This window comes from Typopeltis vanoorti, chromosome 15 (assembly GCF_054136105.1).
Source record: "Typopeltis vanoorti isolate ZY-2024b chromosome 15, IOZ_Tvanoo_1.0, whole genome shotgun sequence".
In the NCBI taxonomy this organism is placed as follows: domain Eukaryota; kingdom Metazoa; phylum Arthropoda; class Arachnida; order Uropygi; family Thelyphonidae; genus Typopeltis; species Typopeltis vanoorti.
In genome coordinates this window covers 95,379,324-95,405,487 of record NC_143563.1, presented here as the reverse complement: position 1 = coordinate 95,405,487, position 26,164 = coordinate 95,379,324, and the positions used below count along the sequence as shown (strand labels likewise).

Genomic DNA, 26,164 nt, shown 5'->3' with positions numbered 1-26,164 from the left:
ATCTTTTCAGTGATTATCTTCATAAAACTATGCCTCGAAGCGAATGAGCATTTCAAGCAGAAACTCCACTGACTTAAAAATTCAATAATCTCCAGCCTGGTGATGGCAACGGCTCTTTCTTCAAGGCTTTCCACTCATTTCTACAAGAAGTCTATGATTTAACGAAGTAAATATTTCAAGTCAGAAATGTGCCAACTTGATTAGCCGATTTAAGTATCGCGGCAGGCTATTGCTACAAACTTAGTAACAGAGATGAGCAATGGATTTCACCAGGAACTCAATATTTAAAAATTGACTAAAATATAAATGCGCACCGACTGCGTTACACAATCAGTTTAACCTTGACTTTTTCTCTTACAGAAACTGAACTATTAAATAAAGATTTACTAGAAGTACTTCCCGGTATTGATGTTTGCAATTCGATTAGCGAAGAACTCGACAAGAGAGTGAAAATGGAAATCATGTTGGTATCGCCGCAAATGTTAGGGAAAATGTCAGGTCGAACAGAGGTAAGAAGTTTCGAAGTATTCTCTCAGATATTTCTGTCTGTGTTTCGCTCTGCAATGTCTTCAATTAAAGACAATGCACTTAAAATATTACACTGGAATTATCATAATAAATCTTGAGATATGATTGACGTATTAAAAATTTGATCAAAAATCACGTTGTCTAATTTACAAAAGAAATGAGATAATTTTAATTTCCGCCATAAACTAGAAAATGTTTCTACCAGAACACAAAAGCTATTTTATTAAACCCCCCCCCGCGAAATACACAAATCGGTTAGCAGGCTGATGCATACAATAGTTCAATACTTTATGACTCTAACATATATCTATATTTAACGCATTAACTTTCAGACAACAGCAAATTATGATAGCGCTACAATATATGGATATTATACATATATGATAGTATTACGTATTCGGCGGAGAAGATTATCGTAGATTGTTTCATTGACTTTTTAAAATACAATAGTCTTGTAAAAATACTATTGGTTAATATTAGTGGATTTATAGGTTAAGTCGATGGAAGCAATGTAATTATGCAATAGTCGGTGGGTTTTTTTACCTCCAAAAAAAGACAAATTAAGTTCAAATAAATTTTAGCACAATCCTTAAGCTCAGAGAGAGAGAGAGAGAGAGAAGATCGCGGAAAGACTAATAGTTACACTTCTGTCACCAAGTATGTAACTTTCTTAGACTATTTCTTTTGCATGTTTTCGTTAAATGTGTATCTCAAATACCTACATAAGGTTAGTTAGGGCTAGTGAAACACTGGCTTTATAGATACAATATTTAGCTTCTGTTAATGGAATTAAGTATCACAATCCTATTTTCAACGTAATTTTGGTTCCCATCTTTATGTGGAAATATGCTGCTATTTTGATAAAAACAAGACCAAAAAAAAAAAAAAAATCGATAGAATCGTGTAGGTTGCAGTTCGTTACTAGCTCATGCATTTTTAAATCAGCTGCATAAAAGTCCTTCGGGTATATATAGTGCTGCATAAAAATGCATCGCCATTTAATATTACATCTGCAGTCTACTTGGTGTACAAATATAGTATGTACCAGTGGCGGCTAGTCCATAAGGGCTACATTCAATGCAGCCCTTATGGACGAGCGGCCACTGCCATGTACTAATATGAATAGGGAAGAGGGGGGAAAAAAGTGTTGATAAAATCGTCAGTTTATCTCTTCAATCCATGACTGGAAATATTCCAGCGTTGTAAGAATTTCTATTTTTATTTTTTTTTAAAAAAAGCAGCATTGATATACTTACATCCACTATCCCATTCCATGATACTGCTGCAAGCAGTCTTCTCAGCTTTTCATAATCACCAGCCTTACAGTTTCACATACATTCTAACAGAAGTCTTCATATGCTGGCCATCCTCCAAATAATCACGTCTAAGGTAATCGACTCAAAAACTCGGGAAATTCATTCTCTTCATCCCCAGATGAAGTTTCTTCATTCCAATCCATATTACCATAATTCAAGTCATCCACGATGATCACGTTTTCTTGTTTACCAAGCTAATTTACGTATACATTTTCTCTCACTACCCTCCATGCTAGGACTATAGCAACACACAGCTAAATATTTCATCATGTTCTCCTCGCACCATACTGCCTCAAAATTGCTGCCATTATTTGCTCCTTGAAAATCCACCTTAGATGGGCATAACTCCTCTTTCTCCCTTTCTGTCTGTCTGTCTTCACAAATATATCAAGATGTCATCCTCATCTAACCATGTCTCGCTTATTCCGACAATTTTGGGACGAATAAACTCGATCAATGCAACAATTTCGTTCCCCACATTTCGAATATTTCTAGTATTAGTAAACAAACAAATTATTTCTGGTTCTACAAGTCCTGTAGAAATCACTTTTTAGATGTGACTCCTCGATACCTTCCCCGATGTCGTCTTCTATATTACCTCCGATCCTATAAAGTGGTGAGCTATGGAAATTTTAACAAAGGGCTCGCATCGTCAAAAAAAAAAAAAAAAAAAAGCCGTATTTCACACAAAAACTTTTATTAATACAGCTTGTGTACTACTTAATCAAAAAGTATGTGGGGACAATCAACCTGTAAAGGCTATCATTTTTAAACAAATATTTCATGATCTAAACATGAAATATTTGCACACAATCATCTGTGTTAATTTATCTTACATAAGAAAAACATTTTTTAAACTATCAAAATATAATAAGAATAAAATATTTTATAATCGCGCATATGCAAGAGTCCGCATTTTTTTTTTATAAACAAAACAAATATATAAATAATAAAAAAGAAATAAATAAAAAAGCAATCTATAAATAAAGATTATCTAAACACAATAATATTGAAATACGTCATATTTCTCTTTTGTTTTTATACTTCAAGTGATAATAATCAACGGTACCAATCAAGGGGCATTATTTTATAGTCCTATTTATTTATGTGATTACCAAAAGTGAATTATTCTTTGTAAAATGGTTGTGACTATAATATTTTATTTAATAAAATCACTTTGTTAGGTTACCGTATGAGTTTGTTGCTTAATATATTTCAAAAAAAGTTTTTTTTTTTTATTTTTTAAAAACTAATAAATTAAATAAATCGCGCCCACGAAAAGAAATATTTATTGCAAGGCAAACTTTTCAGAATATTTTACTATCCCTGAAATCATGTAACAACATGGCTAGGATTGCCTTTTTTACCCTAGCCGAGAGAGTAAAAATTCTAGCCACATACACGCCATCGATGAAAGATATTAGATAGGAGAAAGGTGACCTGCAGGCACATGAACGGTATAAAGCGCAGGCCAGAAGGGTAACGAGTGTGGTGAGAAAAGCAAAAACGGATTATGAAAGGAAATTAGCCATGCAAGCTAAAGAGAATCCCAAACAGGTCTTTCATTATGCTGCTAGTAAAAGAAAAACTTTACACAGAGAATGATTTTAAGGAACGCCGATGGTAAGGAGGTCACTAAATCAGTCGATATAATAGAATTACTGAGTGAGCACTTTGCAAGAGTATATCATCCAGGTGGTGACATTGAAGGAACCATTAGTCTATATGGGAATTGTGGTGAATGAAGTGAAAGTGAATAGTCTATTACAGAACCTTAATGTGAATACATCTGTGGTATTGAATGATATATCAGCACGGGTCTTACGTGAAGCAGCTAAGGAATTGTCACTACCCTTGACTTTACTGTTTAACCTGAGTCTCGGGTATGGTTTAGTCCCGAAGGGGTGGAAAGAGAGGTAAATAGTTCCACTGCATAAAGGACGTTCCAAGACTACTGTTGCAAATTACCGACCGATCAGCATATCAGGAGTCGTTATCAAGGTCTTGGAGAAAGTAGTCAAGGAAAAAATACAGAAATGGATTGACGAAAATGAGATACTGTATGGGGGACAGCATGGTTTTGTGAAGGATAGATCATGCCTCAGCAACTTGCTCAGGTTTTATAACACAGTGACAGCTGAACTGGATAAGGGTAATCGGTTTACAAGGCCTTAGCAAGGTCCAGTGATTCTACTGGACCTTGCTAAGGCCTTTGACAGAATACCAGATGGAATTCTAATCAGTAAACTGCAGCATACGGGGATGGATACAGGGTTGGTGAGATGGATAGGAAGGTGGTTGATGGAGAGATAACAGAGAGTAGTTTACTCACGAGTAGAGTCCAAAAGACGGCCTGTAACTAGTGGTGTGCCGCAGGGTTCCGTTCTTGGACCACTACTTTTCAATTTGTTCATTAACGATATAGGAAAGGATGTCAGAGGAAGTGTTGATTTGTTTGCTAATGATGCAAAGTTGGGTAGAGCAATAGTGAATGCACAGGATGTCAAAATTTTGCAAGATGATTTGAATAGTTTGGAGGACTGGGCTAATGAGAATGGATGTCAATTTAATGTGAAAAAATGTAAGGTTATGCATTTTGGGGTGAAAAGATTAGCAGCAGTATATCACATTGGTGGAACTGTACTCCAGGAGATTGACGAGTCCAGGGATTTGGGAATGTTGGTGGATAGGGAGTTGAAGATTAGGGGGGGGGGACATCGCAAAAGTGGCTAAATCAGTTCATCAAATCACTTGGATGCTGAAGAATACTTTAACAAGCAGACACAAACATGTCATTGTTCCTCTGTATTGAGCCTTGATATGACCCGATCTAGATTACTGTGCCCAGATCTAGTCACCTAGGTTTCTTCTTGATGGGGAGGAGGTTGAGAGGATCCAGAGGCGAATGACCAAGATGATAGCAGGTCTATGGAAATGAACCTTATGAAAACAGGTTGAAGATTTGTGGGTTGCAGAAATTGGTTGATAGGCGGAAAATGGGAGATATGATTGAAACATTCAAATTGCTTAAGGGTTTCTATAGGATTAATTCAGAGGATATTTTTGAGAACAGGACTGGTGTTGATGGGACGACTAGGGAACATCCATAGAAGCTGGGCAAGAGTGTGGTTAGTAAGGGTGTTAGAACTGGATTTTTTTACTTTCAGAGTGGTTAATGAGTGGAATAAGCTGCCTGAGTCTGTTGTGGATGCTGTGACAGTGAATGAATTCAAGGCAAAGTATGATAGATACTCTGTGAATGCCAAATAGTTGTGATGGACTTGATGTTTAAGCTCCCCCCCCCCCTCGATGAGTCTAAGGATTCCTTGGAGTCGCCTGTGAATCTTCAAAGTTTTATGTTTCTCTGGAGAAAAAAATAACGGATGATTTACAAAGGTTCAGAGATGTACTGAAGTGACCAATAAATGATTATGACATAACGTTGCTATATTATAATAATAACAGAACAGCAAAGAAAGTAAAAAAAAAAAAAAAAGGACAAAGAAATTTTAGAAGCAGCAGCAATTCGCATACTTTTATCTAATAATCTTATTGTTATTTTTTATCTTGACATTAGTTTTGTTCAATCAAACTAATACCGGGTCATTTCTTAATAGGTAAGGTATACTCTGCCATAAGTCTGCCTAGTGATTAGCCAGGTTACTTACTGCTGGTGATTTACTTAGTTTGTTTGTAAAGGTGGGGGGGGGGGGAAGATATAAGAAGTGAAGTGAAATATATTCCTAAATAGATTATATACATGGTAAAACTGGGAATTCATGGGCAGGTCAGGAGTTTCTGCACATTATAATTGCATTAAATTAAGCCTAACGGGCAGGTTAAATCACACTGAAAGCTTCACTATTGAATCCATTTTATTTTATTAATCAAGGCTATTCTTTCGACGTATAAAGTGTTCTTTATTACCACTTCCTCAAGTACTGCATTTTTATCTATTAAATGAGACTAAACATTTAATTCTAGAAGGGATATAAATTATAAATGAGATGAAACTATACCTTGACTAAATACTGCGTTTTGTCGTCTGCATCTGCTGAGCTCCAAGAAAGGAATGTGCTTTTTTTCTTCTTGCTGAACGTCAAATAACAGGCCGTGCACTGAATGTATTCAGGAGGAAGAACCTGCTGCACGTATTAACCTTATGCCAAGGGTATCGCACACAGTCAAGGAATGCAGCTAATAAAACGTGATTCTTTGCTTATATAAAAGAGTCAATAGGCTTCACTTAGGCGATGTAACATTATTTAAATTAAGGGGATATTAATTCTTTGTGCGTGATTCTTTGGCTTACCAACGTCCTGTGAAATGAGAATTCCGTTAATTGTGAACCCTTAGTCTTTCGGAATTGTACATGAGAAGGATTACTTTAAATTTATAAATTAAATTAATTATATAAAGAAAGTGGGAGAAAGATTTCCATTATTGTAAGCATGATTTCACCACTGATCAAAGAGCATGTTTTGAGACAATATTTTAAACAAATGAAAAGACTAAAATCATCGCAATAAGAATTATTATTATGATGGTAAACGATAGCAGTTCGTGAATAGTTATAGAGAGGCCAACTTCAGAAAGATTATTGATGAAGATCTTTTACGAATTATCTCTGAAAAGTCAAGGTCATGAGAAAATTACATTCTTCCATTTTTTTTTTTTTTTATTCAAATTAATCAAACCTCAGCCCCAAAGTTAACATAATTGTCTCTTTTAAAACACGTTTCAAGCGGAGCTTACATGATTTAACAGCTCCACCTACAACATAAATAGATGTCATGGAGGTTTGCTGAATTATATAATGCTGTAATAATAATTTTGGAGAATATATATACTGTATTAATTAAATTGAACTGCTCTTCAAAAGAATATTGGTTTGGTCCATAAAATGAAGTTCTAGTATGTGTAATTTTACAAAAACAAAGCTATATACTGTATATAGTAAAGCAAATTAATAAATAACGTATCAATGTAAGAATGGCTACTCACTTTCAATAACCGAGAAATCAACAAAACCACGTGACATACGCATTTGTCATATGACTGACGTCGCTAAACACTGTGCACACATGAAAAGAGTATCCAGCGTAAAAAATAAATAAAAATAATAACAAAACCCCGCATAAGAAACAATATAAAATGCATTAGAGTAATAATAATAATAATTATTATTAGACTCATCGATGGAGGCCCTAACATCATGTCAAAAATAACTATTCGACATTCACACAGTATCCATCATACTTCGCCTTGAACTCATTTACAGTCATGGCACCCACAACAGACTCTGGCAGCATATTCCACTCATTCACCACTCTCCAAGTAAAAAACCCAGCTCTAACACCCTTATTAACCACACTCTTGCCCAGCTTCCATGGATGTCCCCTAGTCTTCCCACCACCAGTCCTGTTCTCAAAAATATCCTCTGAATTAATCCTATAGAAACCCTTCAGCAATTTGAATGTTTCAATCATATCTCCCCTTTCCTGCCTATTAACTAATTTCTGCAACCCACAACTCTTCAACCTGTTCTCACAAGTCTCATTCCATAGATCTGCTATCATCTTGGTCACTCGTCTCTGGATCCCCTCCACCTCCTCCCTATCAAGAAGAAATCCCCTTTCCTGCCTATTAACTAATTTCTGCAACCCACAACTCTTCAACCTGTTCTCACAAGTCTCATTCCATAGATCTGCTATCATCTTGGTCACTCGTCTCTGGATCCCCTCCACCTCCTCCCTATCAAGAAGAAATCCTGGCTCCCAAATTGGGGCACAGTAGTCTAGATGGGGTCTTATCAAGGCTCGATACAGAGGAACAATGACCTGTTTGTGTCTGCTTGTTAAAGTATTCTTCAGCATCCAAGTGATTTGATGAGCTGATTTAGCCACTTTTGCGATGTGCCCCCCCCCCCCCTAAAATTCAACTCCCTATCTACTAACACTCCCAAATCCCTGGACTCGTCAATCTCCTGGAGTACAGTTCCACCAATGTGATATACTACTGCTAATCTTTTCACCCCAAAATGCATAACCTTACACTTTGCCACATTAAATTGACATCCATTCTCCTTAGCCCAGTCCTCCAAACTATTCAAATCATCTTGCAAAATTTTGACATCCTGTGCACTCACTATTGCTCTACCCAACTTTGCATCATTAGCAAGCAAATCAACACTTCCTCTGACATCCTTTCCTATATCGTTAATGAACAAATTGAAAAGTAGTGGTCCAAGAACGGAACCCTGCGGCACACCACTAGTCACAGGCAGTCTTTTGCAGTCTACTCCTGAATAAACCACTCTCTGATATCTCTCCATCAACCACCTTCCTATCCATCTCACCAACTCTATATCCATCCTCATATGCTGCAGTTTACTGATTAGAATTACATGTGATATCCTGTCAAAGGCTTTAGCAAGGCCCAGTAGAATTACTGTAAACCCATTATACTTATCCAGTTCAGCGTCACTGTGTTATAAAACCTGAGCAAGTTACTAAGGCATGATCTACCTTTCACAAAACCATGCTGTCTGCCATTGAGTATCCTATTTTCATCTATCCAATCCTGTATTTTTCTCTTGACTATTTTCTCCAAGACCTTGACAACGATTCCTGATATGATGATCGGTCGGTAATTTACGACAGCAGTCTTGGATCCTCCTTTATGCAGTGGAACTATTTTGACCTCTTTCCACACCCTTGGGACTAAACCATACCAGAGACTCAGATTAAACAGTAAAGTCAAGGGCACTGACAATTCTTTAGCCCGCTTCACGTACGACACGAGCTGGTATACCATCCAATCCCAAGGATGTACTGACATTGAGGTTTTGTAATAGGCTATTCACCTCCACTTCATTCACCACAATTCCTGTATAAGCTATTGGTTGATTCGTTCCTGCAATGTCACCACCTGGATAATATACTCCTGCAAAGTGCTCGCTCAGTAATTCAACTATATCAACTGATTCGGTTACCTTCCTACCATCGGCATTCTTTAAAATCATTCTGCCATATACATTTTTTTCTTTTACTTGCAACATATCGAAAAACTGTTTGGGATTCTCTTTAGCCTGCATGGCTAATGTTCTTTCATAATCCGCTTTTGCTTTTCTTACCGCACTCGTTACACTTCTGGCCTGCGTTTTATACTGTTCATGTGCCTGCCGGTCACCTTTCTCCTTAAATTCTCTCCACAGTTGTTTCTTTTTTTGCAGCTGAAGCTTAATGGTGTTATTCATCCATTTAACCCCTACTTGATTTATTATTCGGACTCTTGGTATACAGTCAGCAATTACCTCATGCAAACACTTCTTAACCACTTCCCATGCACTATCAACATCACTTTATTTTCTTCATCTAGCCCTTGCAGTTTTACATGCAATGGCACTGAACCAATCAAACTCCTAAGCTTGTCATACTTACCAGCCCGATAATTCCACATGTACCCTGTCTTAATTGTAAATTCCACACCTTTAGCCGCCTCTCAAGTCAAGACTCTATGATCACTCTCACCAATTGGTGGCAACGTGGTCATATTCGTTACAGCCAAATTTTCAGATTCAATTACTAGGTCAAGCACTCTCTGACCCCTAGTATTTTCCATTACATGCTGTCGCAGATAGTTATCCCTTAATAATCGCATAAAATCCAATTCCTTCCTCCCATGTGTCCTCTCCTCTCCAATCAATGTTACCATAGTTGAAATCTCCTATAATAATTATCCTCCTTCCACTCGTTTCTTCTATTTGCTTATTCATACTACTCCACCATCTATTCCATCTCCTGGTCTATAGCAACACCCAAATGTATATTTTGTTCTGCTAGCCTCAATCTCACACCAAATAGCCTCAAATGTGCTCTTTTCTCTATCCTGCAGTTCCACTTCTAGTCTCCTTGGCTATAGCTCATCAGCTATCATCAATAACACTCCTCCCCCATTTTATTTTCCCTGTCACTCCTGAACATACCATACCCCTCACATTCAATAATAATAATAATAATAATAATAGCACAATTTTCCAAAGCGAATACTACCAGTAATAAAACACCCATGTATAAAAAGAAAGGAACAAAAACACAGGATACATTAGGAAAATTCAGATATAAAACTGCTTGCAGAGAGAAAGTGCAGAAACCAGTGCAAAAAATTAAAAAATAAAAAAGCACAAACTAAATCTTCGAACTCCTTTAATTTTCCCAAGGGAGTAGGAGGAACTTCTTTAGCGCTAACTAACTTTTGAAGACTAGTAAGGAGCCAGTCTTTGTCCTCTAAGAATTTACCGATTATGAGTCCAAATTATCAATAAATACCTGCGCACTATCACGCATTCTAGTATTAGGAATCACCAAACTTCTAACCTAACCTGACTTCCTAAATTCAGTGAAATCACCACAACAAGGCTCCAAACCACGAAACACCCAGAACACTACCACAAACGGAGTACGAGAAACACTTGTAAGAAGCACCAACTCACTGCCAGATACCTCAGGACTGTGGCCCTCCAAAGGCAACCTAACCTTTAATTGAGTGAAATCAACATATAATTCCTTCGACGAAAACACCACCTATAGGTGCAAAAGGAAAAAAAAAACTTCGTAAACTTTCACTTCTCGGGCTATCTGCATTCAGTGAAATACCTTTTGAATGAACTGTAACAGGATTAGAGCGAGATGAATAATTTTTAAATAGCATCCTAATTGCCACTGAAGTAACACATGTTGGCGAGTTTTTGGTGTATTTAAGGAACTAAACAACTTTTCCTGGACATTAAACAAAAATGGCTACCTCGTGCATCTGCGATTCAAAAATAGGAGTCGGCTTTCATTGAGTCGTGAAAATATATCGGAAAGTTACCTTAGGACGCAGAAGTCCATAGTAATCTTATTTCCAACAAAATGTTCAGTTGCTAAAATCTCGAATCCGCCAGTCAACTTAACTTTGGGAAATGATTCAGAAGGTGAAATTCTGAAATAGAGAGGCTGCAAAGAAACAAAGAGTACCACTCCCTGCCTTAGAAAATAGATTTGCTTTCCTGAAAATTTAATTTTCCAGTTGAAATGATTAAAAGTTTGAGCATTAAAAATAAAAATAAAAGAAAGTAATATTTATTTGTGCTGAGATATGCTAATATGTATATAATAAATTTTACATGATTATATCTTTTTTTTTTTTCAGGTATACGTTAAAATGAGAAATCTTGAAACTGGACAAGAATATGAATGGCCAAAGGAAAAGTTCCTCAGCAGACTATATGTTATGAAGGAAATGTACCAGAATTATGAAGCAGATGAAGATTGGGATCTACCACCTGTACGCAAACGTTGCAGCTTATCCAATGATGTATTGCATATGCTGTTGAAATAATTCCCAATAACACTGGGAATTATCTCAACAATTATCCTCAGCTGACATTGATAATTGTATGTTTATGTTAATCTCGTTTGTTTTTATAGCAATCTCAGCAACCTTTTGTGTGTGGCTGCCTATTACGAAGTCTAGAGTTTATTTCATCTCGCTTTAGGTCTCCAATAAGCAAGTAATGTCACTGTCCGCGATGGTGTGGTTTGATTAGAGTCAAAGCTAGAGCAGCTGAGACCATGAGTGATACGAGTATATTTCGTCTGTAAGTTCGTGTATTCTACGGCCAGTTTGCATTCTGTGGCTCGTATGCATGCACGAAGGCGACGCCTTAAAGGTTACAGGTGATTTGGATTACGCGCTCTTTTGAGCACGTAATCCAAATCACGCGCGGTTAGCCTAGTGGCTGTGCTTCGCAACCATATGCCTGGGGAAGGAGTGTCCTAGGTTCAATTCTCGTCGGAGAAGTGAGGAGCTTAAGGATCTTCCTTAGCTATAGCCAAGGAAGTTGCTCCTTATTCCCGGTAGTATCCCATGTCTGTCGAAGCGTGTGTTCACGGGGCCGGTTTGCCTGCTTTGCGAGCGGGAAAATCCCAGGAATAAGGAGCAACCAACCTATTCCGCCGGATTATCGGTTACGGAAGCTTACACGGTAAAATGTGTAGGCCTGCGCGAAAGCGTAACATACGATGAGGACGATGATGACTCTTTTGAGTACGTAAAACAAATACGACATAAGATAAGAAAATTAACTTTCATCTACAAATGTGGTAATTAGTCACATTATCGCTACTCCACCAAATCATTCTCTGAGATAAGATTATCTGTGATCATATTTCTTATCGCGTTTTCATTGTGAAGGTACAATAGAATTGGCTCACAGTCTCAAATATGGAGAAGATAAATAAAACACGACTTGCATTTTCGTTTTTTATATTCGACGTTTGGAAATAATTATTCCTCTCATTATCTATAGAAAATTGATTAAAATAGCCTATATGATTTTCTAAAATGAATTTTTTATCAATTCAAATTCACTTCGATATTTTTATTTATTTACTCTACTGTTTTTCTATCAGAACAGTATTTATGCCCTCTATAAGTCACTCCCTAAATATAGTAAAACGGTATGTTGTGATGCTCTAAAAATAAGCTACTTAGTACATCGAACCAGTTTACACTCAGTAAACATTTTGATAGATTTAACCAAGACGTACATAGGTACGTGCTTGCTGCATCACAGTAAAGAAGTGCACAAGAAAAATCAATAAAATAAATAATTGTGTTGGGAGAAATGCAACCACTACATTATGAATTACAACTGATAACTGTAGACATAAAAAAATGACCATTTATTTTTTAAAGACAATAAACCATCCATTTTTAATACTAGTAATAAAAGCAGAATAAATTAATCTTTTTAGGGAAAAAGTGTAATCACAGTTCGCTCTCTTATATATATCTCTCTCTTGAAGATCCCTCCTCCCCAAATTCATATTTTTTCATTCCATTTTTTGCAAAATATATGAATTAAAAAAAATAAATAAAATACAAAATGCATTCTTTTAACAGTCTATCTACGTTCTCATGCGTTACAGATTTACAAACAATGCAAGTCGCCAGTAAAAAGCATAATAAGAAATGTGGATCTCCCCTCGATGAAATTTATATGAACATTTATGTAGATAGAACATCATTTGTCCCTTATTTTTTATGTTTATTTATTTACTTTTTTTTCATAGGAAAGAGATCCGTTTCTAGAGGACCCTGATACGGAAACACGTATCGGAACTGTTCAGTGCTTCCTTCAACCATTATCATACATGGTAAGTAATGTTTTCATTTAATTTGAAATATAGTCATCTTTTTCCTTTTTTTTTTTTTTACTTTAAAAATGAATTTAAACTCCCAATCTTCAAAATGGTAATTTATTTGAATTACCACTACGAGTGGTGTATAATAATTCACAAAGCAATCATAGTATGTGAATGTACTACGAAATTGACCCGATTTTAAAACGATGAATTGCTTTTCATTGTATAATCATGCAATTTTATGTCTGCTTTTTCTAATGTCTCTAGTCAACATTTTAGCCGAATAAACATTTCTATTTTTTGCACGCTAGCGGAATGTTCAAGCAGATTTCTGGTCTGTTAGTGGAGAATTATCAATGAAAAATGTATTTTTATTTAAATTAATAACTACACACATTAATACTAATGGATTTGAACAATTAACAATGACTCAACCTGAATTATTAACTTCGTAATTAAAATTAACTAACTGTTGGGCATAATATTTAACAAACTTTTTTAATAACTTGGAGTATATTATTATTATTAAGAGAGACCTCCAGGGAGGCCACATACTACACACACCAGCTATCATACTTATTCTTGAATTCATTCACACTGCTTGCACTCACAACATCCAAAGGCAATCCATTCCAATCATGCACCACCCTATGAGAGAAAAATCTAGCCCTCAACCCTCCCCTCTAAGCGGCATTCATTCTTAGCTTCCAAAGATGCCCTCTTGTCCTTTCCCCACCTTCCATAAATTGAAAAATGTTATCAAGTGAAATTCTGTATGACCCTTTCAAAAGTTTGTAAGTCTCGATCATATCACCCCTCTTTCTCCTGTCTGCTAGTGTCTGCAGTCTACAAATTCTCAATCTGTCTTCATAATCAGTATTCCACAATCCTTATATAATTTTTAACGCTCTCCTTTGTACTCTATCCAATTATCAGAATCACAACGGAAACCAAGAGACCAGACCTGGCACAATAGTCCAAGTGAGGTCTTATCAAGGCCTTGTAAAGAGGCAAAATAACATTCTTATCTTTACATGTGAACGTTCGTTTCAGCATTGCAATTATTACTCAATACAATTCAATTATCTTTTGAGTTGTATTTGCAATCTTTGCCATATGGCGATTGAATTTCAACTTCCTATCTATTAACACTCTAAGATCCCTAGCCTCATCAGTTTCTTCTAGCCTAATCCAACCGTTATAATGCGACATTGGATATCTAATCATGCCGAAGTGAATGACTTTACATTTACTGACATTGAACTGACACCCATTTACCCATGCCCACAATTCCAGCCTATTCAAATCATTATGCAAAGACTGCATATCAGCATCATTCCTGATTACCCTACCTATCTTTGCATCATCAGCAAAGGTCGGTAGTTAGACACATCAGTTTTTGCACCACCTTTGTGCAATGGAACTATATTACATTCCTTCCATTCCTGTGGTATCATTATTGAGCTGAGACTCAAGTTATGCAAGTGTGTGAAAGGCCTAGCCTGGATTGAATGTATAGGGTATAGTGCATTCAAGAAGGACAAAGAGAATAAAATGAGGGAGGATCCTTCCCAATATCATTAATGTACAGATTGAATAACAGTGGACCAAGCACTGATCCTTGTGGTACACAACTTGTTACCTTAAACTTTGCAGACTCAGACCCCCCCCCCCCCCATATACCACTTTTTGATATCTGTCAGTCAGCCATCCTCTTATCCATATTAATATTGTATAACCTAAACCCATTTTCTCCAATTTATGCAGCAGTCTGCCATGCTGTATTCTGTCAAAAGCCTTAGCAAAATCCAAAAGTATCATGCATATCCATTCCCCTTGTCTAGTTCAATGGTAACATTGTTATAGAATGTGAGCAAGATGCTAAAGCATGACCTTACCTTAGTAAACCCATGTTGTTCATTGCAAAGTAGAGATTCACTGTTAATGTGGGCCCTGACCAATTTTTCCAAAATCTTCACCACCACTCCTAACTGCACCGCCCTTATGCAATGGAATTACCATACATTCCTTCCATTCCTGCAGAATCTTTCCTGATTTCTCATATTAAGACTGGGACTCATATTAAACATCCTGGTCAAAGAAATGGCCAGTCCAGCTGAACACTCTTTTAGCACACGTGCTCATATTCCATCAGTTCCTATTGCTGAATTCTTATTCAGTTTGTGCAACAGCTCTAATACCTCGCCCTTACACACCTGCGTTTCTTCATCTAGTGAACGGGTAACAGTGAGCTCAATGCTGTGTTCACCAAGTTGATAGCTTTAAACGAAATGGGCACTCATTAACTGAATAATCTCTTCTGCATCTGTAATCGTCACGCAGGGGCGAATGCTGGTCTTGAAATTCACGCTTGCTCTTCCTATCATTCAGGGAGTGAGAGGTGTGATTGAAGTCTGATTAGCGGAATAATGAATTACTGACCATTTAAAACTTTATATTTAGAAATTTATGTACACTTAATCATACAAATACAGCATTTATTTTACAGATGATATTCTATCCTTTTTTCAATTTAGCTAGTTGAATACAAATTCTACCATACGGTTCTTCTTCATGAACTGGTCAATAACATCGTAACAAAAAATCGTAACTTAATTAATCGTAAATTAAAAAATCGTAACAATAACATCGTAACTTAATTTTCTCAAGCAACACGCACACTTGTAAAGGCTGGCTGAAGCTCACTGGCTAGAGCTACGTTGACTGCGTATGGCCTGTGTTTAAGCAACAGAGTGAGACGACGTGAAATGACTATGCATGCGAATAAAATCACAGTGCTGCTGCGAGGACCTGGAAGCTCCTACAACCAAGCAAGCCAAGGTAGCTTTGACTAGACGAGCAAGCATCGGCCTTCGCTACACACCGCAAAGTTCAATTATTGCCGCGCAAGCTTCAGACGTCTTCTGTCTATATAAAAACAAAAGCCTAAATGGAATGCTCATAAATGCATGCATTTATTAACAAATAAATATTACTTCTTTCTCAATTAATGAGCTTGCACAACAAGCATAGCAAGCATGGAGAATTCGCCCCTGCCGTCACGCCATCTGCATTTAGAGGAGTTATTCTTTCATATTCATTCTTTCTTTTACTTGCAGCATATCGATAGAATTCTTGTGAGTTGTCTTTAGCACGCAGAGCCAGTTTCTTTTCATAATCAGACTTTGCTTTCCGTACAACAGTTGTGACTATTCTAACCTGCTGCTTATAACATTCATATCGGACGTCATCCTTATGCAAACGGTATTCCTTCCACATCGTCCTTTTCTTACGAATCTCTTGCTTAATAAGATTACACATCCATTTGACTCCTACTCTATTTATTCTTCGAACTCTCGGGACACATTCTGATATCGCACCATTTAAGTATTGTTTAATTGCTTCCCATGCACTGTATATTACTATCCTACCTGAAGCGCATACAGCAATCGTGAGTAAGTGCTAATTAGCGAGGCTATCAGTGTATAACCACACTGCTGTGAAACTTCGCAAGGGAATTTATGAGGGGTCTGAGTTGTTTGCAGTTACGGTCACAGCAGTTAAAGCTATGAGATCATTGTATTATATCTGCTAATTACATGTGTTTTTCTGATCGGTTTGTCTGCTTTGCGGAGTGAAAAAAGCCGAGAAGAAAAATAAAACGCCTTTCACTTTTGTATAAGACTGGATAACACACTTTTGTATATCTAATTTTTATTATTCCAATTTACATGCTGTTTTATTAATGAAAGAGGAAAAAATATTCACCTTTTCCAGCCAAGCTATTTTTTTTTCTCTAAAATTTCTGAGTGACAGCATATCCAATATTCCAACACAATAACAGCACTTCACTAATCTTCAAAAAAGAGAAATATGATGATCATGGAATTCCGACACAAGATACTTCATATATTCAGGTTTCTGGATGGCCTATGAAGAAACAAAGCACCGTGAAGTATACTGGTGTCCAAAAGCTAAGGTTTACCTACATTTTTACCTGAATATGAAAAAAATTTTCATGACTATAGCCAAATGTGGATATAAATTTATTATTAATAAATTATATTACACAAAAAATATGCTATAAATTTTGTACAAATTAAATTGCAATACGATTTTGGCAAAAGTTGCACATTTCCTAAGGACATAAAGGAATTAATGTCGCAGAAAACTATGCGGAGGGACATTTCAATGTGGAATATATCCATCCTGAACTGCGATGCAGCTCTCACAATGTCGAACCATGCTTAGTACCAAGTGATTCGGGAGTTCTTGAGACAAACTGGCCATTCCTCCTTCAGAGCAAGGATCAGGCCTTGTTTGTTTTCTGGGGGGGGGGGAATTTCGAGCCGCAATGCGTCTTCATATTGCGTCCCAAACATGTTCTATGGGGTCGAGATCTCGGGAGGGTGATAGCCACTCGATTCGATTAATATCATCGGTCTTCAGAAATATCCCTACTTCTCGTTTCTGATGTGGTGTATCATTGTCATATATAAAAATGAATTTTTCGTCTAAAACAGCATGGAACAATCGAACATGACGTTGAAGAACTTCGTTGCAATAGTGTTCGGCAGTCATATTCCCTTTTTCCAGGACTTGTAGCTCGGGGCATCTATTAAGCTTAATACCTCCCACACTATGATCCCAACAGCACCGAATCTATCCTTTCAAGAACATTCTCGAGACGATAAGCAGTTCCACTTTCATGTCAGATCAAGTGTCATCTAGAATCGAAGGATCCACAACTTTCACCTGTAAAGAGTGTTTAGCTTATTTGTGTCTTGTCCAATTTTTACGGATACAATACCACTGAAAACGTGCTTCACGATGAGTTGTGGAAAAAGGGACGCCAACTACACGCCTTCGGAAGTATAGGCCTACTTGTCGCAGACGTCTTGCCACAGTTTGTCGAGATATCCCCATGCCTGAATGGATCAAACATGCAAGTTGACCTGTCTAGGTGTGTCGAAATTTGTATAACTGACGATTTTGAGTAGAAAGCAGGTACACATTTAAATTTTCGAATCGCGCGCAAAGGGTACGGCAAAAAGGATGCGCTAAGCGAATTGTGTTTGCTTTCGAAGGAATAAAGTTGCAAACTTGGATGTCTTGTGATATCTGAAAGACCTCATCTATATGATTTCATGTGAGGAAGAATTACTGGAAAGCTTGAAGAAGACTGCAGAATTACTGCAATTGCCAGAGAGTTTGGAATCTCACATAGCTTTGTATCCAGGCTCTGGGCAGCATTTCAAACAAGTCGCCCTTGCTCTACCACGGAGCACGAAGACAGATTTTTACTTATAACAGCAAAACGTAGCACCACCGTAGGTCAGCTTGCAAGTCGGCTCCATTCTAGCAATAACACTACAACGATGCTTTTATATATGCAATCAAGAGAAGTCCCTTATAAACGTAAATAGCTATTATGTTTGTCTAGAGTAGGTTTTTTCCCAAACATCCATGCCCAAAATGGGATTCAAACCCATAACCTGTTGGTTGGAGAGTGAGTATGCTATCCACTTGACCAACCAGACTGGCTGTATGGATAGCATTTATAATGTACAATTATAAATTTCATTGATAATTATTTCTAAATACTATAATTTTGAAATAACAATACAACTTTTATAAACTTTAAAGATTATGTATTATTTTCTACAGTTTCTTTTGAAAAGTTAATAAAATGCAATATATTTTACTCCTCAGGTAGAGTCAAAGGACCAATTAGAAATAATCGATTATAAGGGAGGCGAAGTAGGAATTATTAATGCAAGTATTACTTTTCACTACATATATAGATAGAACCAGTGGCACACTCAAGACTTGGGGGAAGTGGACGCCCGAGTTGAGTAGACGATTTGAGAATACACATTAAGCATCGCATACGACCTATGACGGAGCATCTGCAATGATCGCTAATTCATAAGTAGTATAGAAATAGCAGGGTCGTTGCCAGATTAAATTGCGCTCTGAGGCAAACAATTAAATATCGTACCTGATGGATTATAAGACAAAAAATATAAGAAAATCTCCAATTGCTATTTTGTTTTTATTACAAGAGAAGTTAGATAGGGCTAAATGGCCTCGCCTACTCTCCGTATACGGGAATAAAATCAGCGTTAGCTGATTTTTTTTTATTTTTTTTTTTACAAGAGAAGCATTAATGTAAAACCATTACATAATAATCTTGATTAAATGTTTGCTCCTACATTGATACCGCACAATAAAACTGTTTATAAGCTCTTCTAAATTTAAATTATTATTATCATTACATAACACTTCCAGGGAGTCTAAAGACTCATTGAGGGAGGGCACCTACTCTGCAACTCTCCGTCTCCACCAACTACAACTACCGTCATCATTTACACCAATGCTATCTACCGCCGATCATCACCACTAGTATTTTCACAGACAATCACAAACATCCATGCCCACGGCGGTATTCGAACCCGCAGCCTTTTGTCTGGAAAGCGGATATGATAACCACTCGGCCAAACAGTCCGGCTGTGTCCACCTCTATTGATATAGTTGCTAGACCAACCAACTTTCTTGGGTTGCTGTTCGTAAATAATTTTTAATCAGTTTATGCTTGGAAAAACTTCTTTTCGCACTGCACTTGCTATGCTAACAATAATTGTTAGCATAGTGACGGCGCCTATCGCAATATGGCTGAATGAGCGCCCTTATTAAGCCGTGCTGTGAGGCAGGCTGCCTCTATACTACACTCTGTCGATGGTACTGAGAAATAGAAGACATGACACAACATAAATTAAAAAAAAATATTTTTAATGAGGAAAAGATTTTTTTGAAAATTTTTTAGTGTTTTTTTTTCCCTTTTTCTTTGGGGGGGACCAAGACCCCTTTGCCCTCTCCCCCTCTGGGTGTGCCACTGCATAGAACATTGAGTTTAGAGTAATTTGTGTGGACATGCTTTAGAAATAATGTCATTTTGTGAATTATGTGTTAGTTTTTAAGAGGGTCTTGGAAATTTTAATCACTTTTTTCAAGTTGTTGTTAAACATAAATAGTGTAATTAAAATAGGATGACAATAATAATAATGCTGTTATCTATACTTTAAAATGCCCATCTTAGTGATGACAGCCTGCTGGATTTTTATAAACAGACTAGTATACCAAGAGTGCCAGTGTTGTTGTGAATGGGAGGAGCACTTAATTATTAAGACTCAATGTTATATATACTATAAACAGTGACATAACATGGGTGAGGCGTACAGGCACAAAAAAAAAAAAAAGGCAGGGTGAACTGGTCAGCAAAATATAAAATATAATGAATTAACAACATACATCATATCATATACAAAAATGTATTTCATTATGTTCCATATACAGTGTACACAATTAGGTAAAAATTAATGTTACTATACTACTGCACCCACTTTCTGGGATTCTAATTTTTCCAAGTAACAGAGCAGAAGGATGTCCCCCCCCCCCATCCCTGTGCTAATTGTCCTAGTTGAAGCAATGGCTAGAAATATCAGAATTATCAATCTTCCAAAAAAATTTGGTTATGTTATGTTACTTTTACACACAGCTTAGTTTTTGTAATTTTTTTTTCTTTATGGTTTTATGAACTCCTGCTGACTTAATTGCTAATATGATTTCTTCTTTTCCTAGGTTCTCTCTTTAATTTTTTGAGTCCATCATGATATTCTGATTTTTCTCTCCTTGCAACCACTTTGCTACTTCCCTGAGAGAATTGGTCAACATCTTCTTTAGATTTTATTATTAAATAATATTTGAATATTTGAGTGTACAGATCATTTCTGAAAGTTGCTTGGCTGTTATTCTTTTTAAAACTTTTATTCTGATCCACTCTGAAGATATCACTATTAGAAATAGTATATTCAGTTTTTTTTTTCCTTTCTTATTTCTTTTGTGTTTTCTCCAGATACACATTCAGAGCATTTTATTAATAAGGTATGACACCTTTTCACTACTTGTATACGGGATATATATGACTTCTACATTACTTAAAGCTTGGTATCCCTTCTGGGTCTAGCTCTCACTGATGAGACCTCAATAAAGGTTGAAACCAGTCTGATTAGTGGCCCTTCTCATAATGCATAGATTTTATATATACTCCTTTCAGATGTATAATGGGATACAAAGGCAGTTAATGTGATGTCATTAGCTTCTATATACAAGTAGACTGTATGTGAAGAATCGTCATGCAAACAAAGTTTGCACATAAACCACTTGGATAAAGGATTAAACAAGAATATAGAAAATTCTATTAGCATTTTTAATTTAATTTATAACCACGTGAAAAAATTTCTATAATGATGCTTACCAATTTTATTAACTTTTTCTTTTTTCACAAAACATTTTTGCATGCTTGGGATTCATTTCCTATTCTGTTTTTTGGTCTCCAAGACCAGCTCTTTGTTTAATTCAAGTGTACTCCCTAATAAAGCATCGAAATTACCTCTATTGCTTATTAGTAGAAATTTCTGTTAGACCACAGGCATAACTTGAGGTCATTTATGTGATTACTCATTCAAAACTATGGCTATATTACTCCACTTAAAATTGCCATTAAAAAAGTTTCTCTTTGTATTTAGTGTTAGTATTATTATTATTATTCAGGACCTCCATGGAATAATAAGACCCATTGTGAGAGGCCTATCTTACAAAACACAATGGTTATCATACCATTCTTAAACTCATTCACTGTTTGTGTTCTCACTACCCTATCAGATAATACATTCCACAGTCCAACTACCATCCATGTAAAAAAACCCACACCTCACCTCCTTGCTCAACATCTCCATTTGTAACTTCCAGGGATGGCTCCTTTCTTGCCCTTTGTTCTTGATCTATCATACGAAAGAACTCCCTAGTGTCAATCCTGTAACTTCCTCACAACAGTATAAATGTCTCAATCATTTCACCTCTCTTTCTTCTATTGACCAAACTCTGTGGTCTGAATATCCTAAGTTTATCCCCATTGTGCAGTCCTGATATCATTTTTGTTATCCACCTCTTACCCTCTCCAACATTAATTTATCCCTTACAAATCCTGGTGACCAAATCCAAATATATTAGTCCAAGTATGGTCTGAGGGCTTTATACAATGGAATCACCACTCCTCTCTCTCTGCTAGTTAGCATCCTTCTCAGTACTGCAGCAATCCTCTGAGCTACCTTCACCATCTTTGCAATATATAGCCTAAACTACAAAAATCCATCAATCATCACTCTAAGGTCCCATTGCTTTCTCCACTTCCTTTGATATAATTCCTCCAACAGAGTATGCAGCCTCGCATCGATGGATCTCAAACTTCAAGACCTTAAAATTTAGTTGCATTAAACTCACATCTGTCAATCTGTTCAGCTTATTCAAATCCTCCTGAAGGGCTACTACATCAGCACCATTACTAATACCCCTTTCCTAGCTTCACATTATCTGAGAACAACTGAATATTCTCCAGCAATCCATTGACAAAGCCATTGATATAAAGGTTGAACAATACAGGTCTCAATAGTGAGCCCCATGGCTCCACTTGTAACCTGCTGCTTTGATACGCTGATATCTATCTGACATCCAATCCCCAATCTATATCACTGTCCTGATATCTAAATCCACATTCTGTAACTTAAATATTAGCTCATCATGTAGCATCTTGTCAAATGCCTTTGTAAAATAAAATAAAATAAAATAAAAATGGCAGTATATGCCATTCTCTCATCAGCAGCTCTTGTTATATTATTATAAAAGGCAATGAGATTACTAAAACAAGAGTGCTCCTTAACCAATCCATACTGACCCTCACAGATAACATTACCCTCATCTGCCCAATGCTGTATGCAATCTCTCAATAATTCTTAATAACTGCAGAAGAAATACAAACTTATCTACAGTTTGACACATCCATTTCACCATCACTCTTATGCAATGGTACTATCTTACCTTCCTTCCACTCGTGGGCACCTTTCCCATAGCTACTCTCAATGAAAAACCAAGTCAACGAATCTGTCAGTCTTAAAATATGTGGTGAAATCCCATCCAGTCCCATTACCTTATTAACATCAAGAGTGCTTAGTATTTTAAACACACTCTCCTCATGCACGTCAAAACCTTGAACCCTCCTCATCATGCTAGTAATAAAACCTACCTTTCCAGAATGAAATACACCAATAAAGTGATTATTAAACAAGTCTACCATATCTTCTGCATTAGTTACTCTACTCCCATTTTCATCCAACAGTGTCATTCTTCTACAGTCATTCCTCCTCCTACTGGTCACATAATGAAAGAATTCCTTCAGGCTTTCTTTAGATCTCAGGGCTAATCTCTTCTCATATTCAAGTTTTTCACAGGAGGGTGACAAGCATAGTCACCAGGAGGGTGACTATGCTAGTCACCCTCCTGGTCCAAGTCTTATATTCATCATGCAACTGCTCTCCACCATTTTCCTTATAATTTTTCCATAATCTCTTTTTCATCTTCAGTTCCCATTTGATATCGTTAGTCATCCATTGTACCCCAAATATTGTTCTCTATTTAACTCAAGGTATACAACTTGCCATTGCTGCTAATAAACATTTCACTACTTAAAATAAGGGGATATTAAATCCCACATAGTTTTAAAACCGAATAAGAAACTCAAAGATAGGAATCAGAGAGTTTCTTGCCGAATATAGTAAACTATAAAGTATCGGCGAACACTAGCGTTAGCCAATGCAAGTGATCCTAGTACATAGTACTATCCTGGGCAGCTCGTTGCAAAGGTGGAGGAAGAAGTTCAGATCGCTGTTCTTAGGTATTTTCCATAATGTAAAAACACATTTCCTAGGAAATGTATGCTGTTATTACATTATGGAGGGAGGTCACTACCCAGACCGGTTTCAGCCTTTTTTGAGGCTTCATCAGTGAGCAGCTACTCACTGATGAAGCCTCAAAAAAGGCTGAAACCGGTCTGGGTAGTGACCTCCCTCCATAATGTAATAACAGCATACATTTCCTAGGAAATGTGTTTTTACATTATGGAAAATACCTAAGAATAGCGATCTGAACTTCTTCCTCCACCTTTGCAACGAGCTGCCCAGGATAGTACTATGTACTAGGATCACTTGCATTGGCTAACGCTAGTGTTCGCCGATACTTTATAGTTTACTATATTCGGCAAGAAACTCTCTGATTCCTATCTTTGAGTTTCTTATTCGGTTTTAAAACTATGTGGGATTTAATATCCCCTTATTTTAAGTAATGTTTTCATTGCCGAAATGAAGCTTATTAGCTCTTTATACTTAAGTAACATTTCACTAGTTCCCAAGCACTGGTGATATCTTGCTTTTCCAATTCTTCCATCCATAGAACTACTCCAAGCTGATTTCTATGATTATTATAATTACCTTCCTGATATTTCTGCAAACCTATTCAACCTCCAAGTCAAGACTCCATGGTCACAATCTCCAACTGGGGACAGGAATGACGTTACACTTCAGTTACAAAGCGATCCTATTATGGTAGGACCGAATCTGAAACTCTTGAGCCTTATGTACCTTCTACTACATATTGTCTAAGGCATTGGCCAGGGAACTCAAGAATTTCATTCTGAGTTCCCTGGCCAATGACAATATACCACTAAATATCCTGTCTTGCCCACTTACACCCCACACCATATGTTCTCAAAACCATTAGTACCATTTCCCTTAAATACTCTACTCTGACAGGACACAACTCATCACTTATCATAAGCAATACTCCACTACTCAATTTATTATTATCCCAAGATCCCACATGGAGTCAAAGACTCATCACGGGAGGTCTTTTTGTCATAGTTTTTGTCTTTGTCACTCAGCTCATCATACCATGCTTTAAAAAATACATTCATATTCTCTGCAGACACCACACTCTTGGCAATGCATTTCAATCATTCACAACTCTTCATACAAAAAACCTACTTCTCACTCCCTTGCTTACACCCTCCTTATATAGGTTCCAGAGATAACCTGTTGTTCTTCCCCCTCTCACCAGTTTATGAAAAACCTCTTCAACATGAATCCTATAACAACCCCCTTACCAACTTGTATGTCTCTATCATATCATCCCTCCTCTTCCTATCCACTGGACTCTGTAAATTGTATCTTCTCAACCTTAATTCATACTCAACATTCCAGAGAACAGAAACTACCTTAATCAATTGCCTCTGGACCCTTGCCAGTATCTCTTCATCCTTTTGAAAACCAGGTGACCAAATCTGTGCATATGCAGCCTAATCAAAACCTTATGCAACCAGAATCTCTTTACTTCTACAAGTCAGTGTCCTCCACATCACTGCCAGAATTTGTTGTGCTATCCTCACAATTTTGACAATGTGTCCTCTAAATTTTAAATCCTTATCCACCATCACCCTAAGATCTCTTATTTCTTCTACCCCTATCAATATATCCCCATCAAGTGTGAAATCTACATTCCATCTTTGTTTTCCAATTTTAAAACCTTACATTTTTCAACATTGAACATCCTCACTTATATGTCTATTCACTCCATCTTTTCACATTTTATTGTAAGACCACAACATCTACTCTACTCCTCATAGTTCTTCAAAACTTTGCAGATGTTGCAAAGTTGAAATCAACTGAATATCCCCATTCAAATCTAACCCAATATCATTAACATTCAGTTTAAATAGCAATGGCCCTAAAACAGACCCTTGAGGCACACACTAGTGACTTTCCTCTTCCTGGATATTGTTTCCCTATACACAACTTGCTGATACCTATCAGATTGCCAGTCTCCAATCCAATGCACTAATATCCAATCCCATCCATTCCAGTTTGACTATCAACTTATCATGCAGTAATCTATCAAAAGTCTTTGCGAAATCTAAGTATACTACTGTGTATCCCTCTCCTCTATCCAAGGAAGCTGTCACCTTATTGTAATAAGCAGAGCGTCGCCAGATTAGATCATGCCCTGTGGCAAACAATTAAATATCGCCCCTGATGGATTATAAGACAAAAATATAAGAAAATCTCCAATTGCTATTTTGTTTTTATACAAGAGAAATATTAATGCAAAACAATTACATAATAATATTAATTAAATATTTGCTCTGCAGGGATATCGCACAATAAAACTTTATAAGCTCTTCTA

At 36.7% G+C, this 26,164-nt stretch overlaps 1 protein-coding gene across 1 annotated transcript in view; it reads left to right on the top strand.

Moving 5' to 3' along the window:
• The window catches only part of LOC150098993 (kinesin-like protein KIF28), a 91,307-nt gene that overhangs the window by 13,123 nt on the left and 52,020 nt on the right, over positions 1-26,164 (top strand). The window contains exons 11-14 of the mRNA XM_090405789.1: positions 361-509; positions 11,040-11,174; positions 12,965-13,048; positions 18,749-18,811. Of these exons, the coding sequence (XP_090261915.1) occupies positions 361-509; positions 11,040-11,174; positions 12,965-13,048; positions 18,749-18,811 (431 nt within the window). The remainder of the gene's footprint in view (positions 1-360; positions 510-11,039; positions 11,175-12,964; positions 13,049-18,748; positions 18,812-26,164) is intronic.